Source organism: Rosa rugosa, chromosome 3, assembly GCF_958449725.1.
Source record: "Rosa rugosa chromosome 3, drRosRugo1.1, whole genome shotgun sequence".
NCBI lineage: Eukaryota > Viridiplantae > Streptophyta > Magnoliopsida > Rosales > Rosaceae > Rosa > Rosa rugosa.
Window position 1 is genome coordinate 37,245,892 of NC_084822.1, and position 9,037 is coordinate 37,254,928.

The 9,037-nt window shown below is 39.4% G+C and overlaps 1 protein-coding gene across 1 annotated transcript; it reads right to left on the bottom strand.

The window, feature by feature from the left end:
• Positions 1–4,049: 4,049 nt before the first annotated feature.
• On the bottom strand, positions 4,050–9,037 carry LOC133737677 (uncharacterized). The gene is made up of 2 exons (XM_062165187.1): positions 5,351–9,037; positions 4,050–4,814 (listed from the first exon to the last, which is right to left on the bottom strand). Exons 1-2 carry the CDS (start codon positions 9,035–9,037, stop codon positions 4,050–4,052), a joined length of 4,452 nt encoding a protein of 1,483 aa, XP_062021171.1.

A 9,037-nucleotide genomic window follows, 5' to 3' on the forward strand; every position in this document is an offset into this window, starting at 1 on the left:
ACTCCTGAACCCCCCATTGCAAGCAGCTATTCTTCATGTACAGTTCTTCTAGTTTCGCTAAGCTTGGGATAAAAGCAACATCCATTGTATTGCTTTGCAGACTTTTACATTCAGTCACATCTAGCAATCTGAGATTTGACATCAATACAATTTTGTGGCTACCAACATGAGGGATTTCAGTGGCCTCCAAATCAAGCATTTTCCAAACATCAACCAATATTACAAGACAATTCCTGGAATCCATGGACATTTTGGCCCGCAATATAGTAGCTCCTTCAGATAAACTCTTATTTTCCAAACTCAATCCTAGTGTATCTCCAATCTCATTTTGTATATGCATCAAGTCCGGAATTTGGGACACAAGTGCAACCACAACTTCAGATAGATCCTGTCTTTTGACTCTCTGCATGAACTCTCTCGCTGTCACTGTATCACCTCCTCTGATTACCCCACAAATGCCAATCATGGTAATATTTTCATCTTGTAGATCCTCCAATACCTCCTTTGTATAAGGTAATGTATAGTAGTCGAAACTTGGTGAAGATGCAGGGTTGGATGTTCCTGAGGAGCTGGCCCCTTGATGGAACTTGGTCACAAGCCGAGTAGAATCCTCAGAATATTGTGTGGTGTGAAATCCTAGCTCCGGGGGAGGACCAGGATGGGCTACAGTCCCAAAATTCCCTTCTCTAAGGAGTCATCAACCGTCTGAGCCGTTGCCTCAGCTTTCCTCCCAAAGAAATGACGGCACTTCAAATTTGGAAACGACCAATGACTGGAAGTTGATTTTTTCAGAAACTAACTAGCATCACTGATGGAATAATGAAGAAACACCAAATACTCAAAGACAATGAATGAATGAAAGAAATGAATGATCAGAGATTTTTCTTTCTTTGGGTGAAAACACACTCACAGGTGTATTTATGCATGGATTAAAAGAAATACGAAATTCAAAAAGGCAGGAATGGAACAACCAGAGAAAGCAAACAAATGTTGTCTCTTTTGGGATTCACAGATGTAACTGATGAAGCAACACTAACAGGATAGACAGTGAGGCCAGACCAACTACCGCAATCTTCTTCCCATTATTTTTCTGAGTAATACAGGAGTTGATGAAGCACAAAGGAGAAGGGCAATGAACGAAAGGAAGGATGAAAGCTATCACATATTTTCTTTTTCTCTGGATGAACAGAAACTCACAGAATACCAAACTCAACTGAAGGACACAACTCAAGAACTCAATAACAAAATGTGCTCTTCTTTTCTTTTTCTTTTCCTGAGCAATTACAGACTCATGAAATAACTAATGAAGGCAACAAGGAAAAAGTAAGAAATGATTTTCCTAAAGCATACTCCTATTTTCGTTTTTTTTTTTTTTTTGGGACTAACAAGAGAACATTGATTCAGATTAGAAACAAAGAAAGAATGCAACAAACTGAACGAGAGATTAATTTAATGGCAAGGCATGCATACCACTCTCTGAGTAAAACTTGTTAATTTGTTGATCTGAGAAATGCAGATAGATTCTTGGAGTACTGGCAACGACTATAATGGTTTGGTGTTTCAAGTCAACTGATGATAAGGTTCTCTATTCCATTACTCTAAAAGACTAAATTATGTGGTACCGATATTTGGCAAAAGAAAATAGAAGAAGTAATCATCCAATTGTTTTAATTGCAGTAACTGATAATACCAAAGAGATGAAATCAAGAAAGGAAAGCAATTTACTATCAGGACCTGCCTGAGTTAAGAACCACACCAAAGGAAAAGTAAAATGAAACGAACAAACTAAAGCATCAACCCAAAGTGAAACGAAAAACCAAACACAGATAGAGAGTAACGATAGTACTATTTGTTAGATTAAAAAGCAGCAACGGTCTGTTAGTCATAAGACATAAGTTTTAAGACCATTCCCATGATTTTCACAAAGCAAAATTCAATTCAAAATGTGGCAGCTCCTTCGGATAAGGTTACAGTTATCTAATCACTCTACGACACAGCAAGAAAATTGAAAACAACTGCAAATATCAGCAAACAAGACATACTCCTCATTTTCTATCACCAAGACCACAATTGTTGAAAGTTCGAAAGCTCAGGCTTATTGATTCAAAGTGCAATTCAGCCTAATGATCACAAATTTTTGATAAACGCATTTGATTTACCACTTGTCTTTTTCTTTCTCAGCTATTCATTCCCCATATAATCTACTTTGATATGATCCACATATGTATGACTCCATAACCAATCACAACGTTACCAAATTTGAAGCAAAACCCACAAATCCAAACACAGAAAGACTAAAAAAGTGATACCTTGACAGAAATGGTTCCAGCTAAAGCATCAAGGTCTTCAAGCAGTTTCCCAATTCCAAGGATCCCTGTACTGCTCCCTCAGTATAAAATCAGTGGAGAAATTGTAGAGAATTGTAGTCCTGCTCTGAGACGGAGTCTGGTTCAGCAATTCGCTCTGCGGAGGAGCGTCTGCTGGTGGGTCCAAGAGCCTCTCGAACATGTGAGACCTCGCTTCCCACAGTGCCTGTGTCACCGGCGAGTGGAACATTCCGGGCCACAAGCTGATGGGCTTCCGGGTCAAAGAGTCCGACCCGAAAGCGGGGAGGGTTGCCACTACCGGAATGGTGGTGTTAGAATTGGAATTGGAAGGAGATGAATTTGGGTCCATGGAGTTCTTGGAATTTTGATTTCTGGGGAATCAGGGGATACAGTTTATGGAATTGACTTGGTTCTGTTTTGGTACTTTGGTAGTTTAAAATCTGGTGAAGTATAAAAGAAGGGAGCTTTGCGTTTATGTTCGCGGCCTCCATAAATATGGGGTATTCACGTTTCTGGCCTATTGACGCTTCCTGTCTATCATGTAACGATATTGACCCATATCACATGGTACTGCATATCAGTTTGACAAGATTGAGAACACACAGCAGCCTACCTTATTTTATTACAAGAAAAGAAAGAGAAAAGTTAAATCTTCATATCGTAGGATTATACTATGAAATGCAATTTTTGTGTCAATAAATGTTTCAGCAGTTTCATATTACCAGTATTATTCCTCCATTAGCTACTTAAGTACTTCCATAGTTCGCTCAAGATTTTCACCAAATTGTCTCACTAGCATGTGCACTCACAATAATTAATTTTGTAAGCTATAACACAATCATGTACACGGAGGTGCCGAAATATACTTAGAAAAGGTTTTGAGAATACAAAAGGATTGACACTTTGAATGGTAGATCCTCGTGTAACAGTGCTACAGTACTCATAAATGCTCGAGTGAAATTAGGCCAGCATACAAACACGTTTGTATATATAACTAGGTCATGACTCTGATACATTTATAAACATACAAGAATATGTGCATTTACTTTAACTAACCTGTAAATTTCACAAACAAATTGAAGAAGGAAAGACAAAGCAAACACAACGACAAGAAGACACATAATTAAGTGGCTTACCTCGAATTTGGCTACGCCCACCACAATGAATATCCAAATCACTAAAACAAAGAAGCAGGAAAAGATTACAACAAAACTCTCAATATCAAATTCACAAGAAGATAAGAAATCCAAATTACAGACATGAATGGGCCAAAACTCTCAATATCAATCACAGATTCACGGATAGTCGTATTTTTTTTTTTTTTTTTTTTTTTTTAAATCATCACGCAACTATCACTCTACTCTCACCCAAATTATCTGCAAAAAATCTGAAATACGCCCAAGGATTCAAACTACAAAGATAAACCGACAGTCGTTTTTTTCTAATCTTTTCTACTTATCACACAACTAGATTAAAAAAGTATCTGTCGCCACCGCTCCAGGCTGAAGTCGGCTCCAGCGGAAAATGAGGCAGACATAAAGAACATGCCAACCGACTTGTACCAAGCCACTCCTAGATTAACTTCTCCACGAGCAGAAATGCACTGCGTCCAGATCTGCAAAATTTGATTCACATTGAAACATATTACACATTTATCCTCATGCTCGGTCAAAACACATATGATAGGACTGTACAGCAGTAGAATTGCAATTGCATACCTAATCAGCTTTCTTTCTTGCTATCATGCAGCTCCCGTTCAAGATTCTCACCAGAATCAGAGACATCTATCCTCACTTCCCTTGAGATGTTGAGGGATCCTGAACAAAATTTGTTCATTTGTTTGCAATTCCTAATATTGACCCATCTCACTAGTGGCCAATCAAAATTATATTTGCCTTGCGAAAAGCTTCCAAGATTGGGTAGATTCCCAAGATGCAAATAATATAGCTGAGGGAGCATGCTTTCATTCGCTGTTTCTTCACCCTCAACTGCTGCGACTATTGCTTCGATCATCTCGCAAGATCCTATATCTAGACGTTCGAGCTTGACAAGACCTCTGGCAATCGAAGGAGTGAGCAGGTATCTCAAACTGCGACAAGATTTAACTTGTAGTTGAGTTAAGTTCTGCAAGCCTTGACAAGATTGGTTGAAATCCATGATATCATTTATTTGCATCCCTTGATCAGGTTGGGAAATATTTGAATGTATTTTGTCTGACTGAGAAATTGAAGCATTCCCTTCATTGACGGTCAATTTTCCGACTTCAAAAATCTCTTCCAGTGAAGAACAGTTCTCTACCAGTATGTACTTCAATCTCTGCAATCTATTTTGCATTTGAGTTGGTCCCAAATGCAATAGTTTGTCACAATTCTCGACACGGAGCTTTCTTAATTTAGAGAAGGAGTTGGGTGAAAGTTGGTTATTCCATATCTCCTTCAAGTTGCCCAGGCCTTCAACCTTCAGGTCTCTCAGGACTGGAAAGACAACCTGCAAATAAATTGAGATATGTAATTAATATGGTACTGTCTCCCAAAAATTACTTGTTCCCGTACGTTGTCCAACCATTTGTAAAAAAACATCACAGTAACAACAATACATATATTTGGGAATTCCTTTTTTGGGTCCAGTAAAATACTAGCTGGTTGGTTTATTTTGCTATAAACAATTGAGAGAGGCTGGGTAGGGAATTTTGTGACCATTAATTTTACCATATTCTCCGGGTAACAAGTTTTTACATTATCTGGTGCAACTGTGAAACTTTAAAATAAGATAAATTAACACATTCATTTTCATATAGGTTTTTTTTTTTTTTTGACTTCAATTAAACCTTTATTTATGTACATAGAAATCCCTTCTTTCATCCAAAATTTAAAATTAGGACCAAAAAAAAAAAAAACGATGATATAACCTTAGTAATGGATAGTCAAATCATAATTGGAAATTTTAAGAAGTAAAAGATGGAAATTTACTTCCAAAGATGTGACAAAGTAAAAAAGAAAAGTAACCTGAAAAGGGAAAAATACCTTGGGGTCAGAGAAAAGTGAATGTTCAACGGTCAAACTATTGGGATAGAGACTGCCGACCTCCAATAGCCTTTCCAGCCCCTTGCAAGTACTTTTGCTCATTCCAGTGAAGCTTGGTAGGCCTTCAAGTATCAACCTTGTCAAACTAAGGAAGTTGATCTCTTTGACATGATGTCCCGATCCTTCCAAGGCAAAAATTGCTTCCAATGACTGGCAATTGCATATGTTTATGGAATCGACAGCTGCCAGACCTCCCAACCATCTAGATTGACTTCCAATAGTCCATATAGTCGTAAATGCAGGTAGATTCCATAGAAATAGTGTTACTAGTTTCTGAAGCGACCCCAGTGGCAGGTCACCATGAAAAATCTCTTTCAGTCTCCTTGCTCCATCGATTTCCAGATAATTCAACACAGGAAAGACGCTTCGTGGAGTATCTTGTTTAACAGTCATGTCAATCAGATATTCCAGAGAATCACAGTCTTTGAGGATAAGTGACTCCAAGTTTGCACAGCAGTTTACATCTAAGACATTGAGAGGGTCTCTCAAATTCTTCATTTTTAACTCAAGCTTGTTAGTTTTCCTTAACAACAAACTGATTCCAGTATCCGCAAGAGAGCTTGCATCAAGACCATGAACTCTCAAGTAGTTACCCTCTAAGTCCTCCAAGTCTTCATGCTCATCCCATCCAATAGAGATCTTAAATCTTTCAAGCTTGTGAAATAGCTTACTGATTCGCAGAATCTCAATTGGTGGTAAAACCACTTCTAAAGTGGTCAGATGGGTCAAGGAAAGTAGCTCCGAAAGTAATCCAACTCTCCAGTCCATAGAGTTGGCCCACCTTGTGAGATGGTCGAAGTTTCCTTCTAAATCTTCAACATACTTTGCAAACAGATCTCCAACGCTGTCGAGTTCTTCTGGTTCACTTCTTTCCTCATCCTCCAGTCGAGAGATCAGATCAGTTGTTTCTGTTGACGCTAGTTTCTCAACCGCCAATCTGTTGAATCTCTTCCACATGTCGACATCAACCTCAGATTCTTCTGGTTCTTCTAGTTCTTCTGATTCTTCTGGTTCTTCTGGTTGGGCATCAACCTCCAATTGAGAGATCCAATTGATTGTTTCTGTTGAGCCCAGTTTCTCAACCACCCAATCTTCAAAGCTATCCCACATGTACAATTCTTCCAGACGAGATAAACTCGACAGAACACCTGGTGAGATTACTTTAAGCTCTGTACATCCTGCCAAACTTAACAACCTCAGATTAGATAAATTTTTGAATGTATCAGGTAACTGTTTGATGTTAGATCTAGTTAAACTGAGTATAATGAGCGTCCGTAGCTCTCCAATGACATCAATATTGAGATGGCAATACGGTAGAATGAGTGTTTGAAGATTCTTCAGAAGTGATAGGGATGGGAGGATTGAACTCCAGATCATCAAAACCTTGAGATCTTCCATTCCATCGAAAATTGTGGCTGGCAGCTCCAGTTTCCTTGTTACCAACAGTAAAAGCTCCGTAGTACTCATATTGGTTGTCAGTGAACTACAATAAATAGATCCCTCAATACCAGTATTCTTGCATTGTAACACAGCTCTCCTTTTAAGCCGATCATTCTTCTTTTGTGTCGACTCTTCGGATGCTATATACAAGGCTACATCACGCACCACATCATGCATTCTAACACACTCGATCTTCTCACTCTCTAACAATAAAGAACGATTTTTGAGTGTGTGAAGCAATGCTTTTACGCAGTCACGTGTTTGAGATATTGAATCAATGCCTTTAAAAAGCCCAAGCCCATGCCCAAATGAAACCAAGATTTGAGTTGAAATATCCGCACTTTCTGGAAAAAGGCAACATAGCAGAAAACATAATTTGGCTTGCTCGCTTGGTAGACATTCATAGCTGAACTCTATTTTTCCATACACATGCTCTATCACTCCTGGAACGTCTTCTGGGCAAGCTTGTTTTAGTTGTCTGAGTGCGTTTCTCCAATTTGAAATGCTTTCACTTTGTAGTGCCCCTCCAACCGTAGAAATTGCAACTGGTAACCCACCACATTCATCCAGAACCTGTTCTGCTATAGGACGCAGCTTGGGATCTTCAATGGAACCTCCTGCCACCTTTTTAAACAAACTCCAGGCATCATGTTTTGGCAGACCATCAATGCAAAAATTCCTTTTGGTTTTCATATCTTTGAATATATCTTGGCTCCGTGATGATACAAGAAGTTTACAACCTTTTGGATCACGGGAAATTGGAATCCCCAGTTCCCACAAATTCAGTGGTTTCCAATGCCAAACATTGTCCAATATTACAAGGACCTTTTTCGTACCCATTGATAATCTTTCTCGTAACTTGGCTGCTCTGTCATCCTCTGCTTCAAGTTTCAGACCTAGAGCTTTAGCAATTTTTCCTTGGATTTTGATCAAGTAGTCAGGTTCTTCAGTAAACTCTGCAATTGCAACATCATCAAATAGATCTACTTCACTCGCTTTTGCACCAATTTCCGTCACCAAGGTTGTTTTGCCAATCCCCCCCATGCCACAGATTACAATTGGGTTGGATTCATCATCTGTCAGAGCATCCATTACATCTCTGATGACTGAGATTCTTGATTCAAATTCAACAGGTCTTGCTATGGGAGTGGGTTGTAATAACAATTTGAAATTGCTCCGAGTCCCCATTTCACCAAACACATCTGATTGTTGTGAAATCAAAATGATCTTGCAGCTTTTCTTGATATCAACACGAGAAATTCCAATTGCTTCCAAATCAGGTATTCTACAGACATCAGTCAGTATTACAAGAATCCTCTTAGAATCGGATGCCAATAATACAGCACGTAGCCTCTCAGCCCGTTCAACCAAACTCCAAATCTCCAATTTCAGGTCTAGCGTTTCTGCAATTTCACCTTGTATTCGTTTCAAGTCTGGATCCTGGGACACAACTGCCATCGCAACCTCTTCAAAGAGCCTTTTTTGCTTCATTCTTTTCATGAACTCTTTAGTAGTTACTGTATCTATCTCTCTGATTGTCCCAGAGATGCCAATCATACTGATCTTGTCATCTTGCAGAGCAATCAAGAGATCCTTTGTATAGGGCAACCTATATTCCAGACGCTCAGAGAGATCCATAGGTGCAGGTGCTTTAGCAGGATGGGATGTTCCTGAGGAGGAGCTGGCCCCTTCATGTGGCTTGGACGGTGCCTCAGTGGAATCTTCAAAATATGGTATGGCTGGATAATCAATCTTCAGCGGAGGAGCAGGACATGATATTGCGGTGAAATTTCCATCTGTAATAAGTTTCTCAACCTCTGGAACCATCTTCGTTGCGTTCCTACTCAAGGAATGACGGACCTTCAGATTTGGACACCACCCATTGGAGCTGCAGCATGTTGTTGCCTTGGCTACTCTTCCCTCTTCAAAACATGTCTCCTTTGCTTCTATGGTCCGGTCTACTCGCTCCAACCAGATCTGAACTTCGGGAAGAATAGCCTCCAAGTTCCTGTTTGCTGCATCCACACGTAGTTGTACCCCATCTCTTTTGGCAGCCAGAGTTGTAACCTTCTGGGTGAGATCTTGAACATTGCTCTTGTAGTCAATCAGATAACCAAACTGTCGCAGAACAGGTTTGACTGTGTACTCTGCTAATTTTGCAACAACTGAAATACATATATCTGCCAT

What these genes read in the sequence shown, in the direction of transcription:
- LOC133737677 (XM_062165187.1), bottom strand. Translation starts at nt 9,037, where the DNA reads ATGGCAGATATATGTATTTCAGTTGTTGCAAAATTAGCAGAGTACACA. An exon ending in CACTTTTCTCTGACCCCAAG is followed by an intron (nt 4,815 to 5,350) that starts GTATTTTTCCCT and finishes ATTTATTTGCAG; the next exon opens with GTTGTCTTTCCAGTCCTGAG.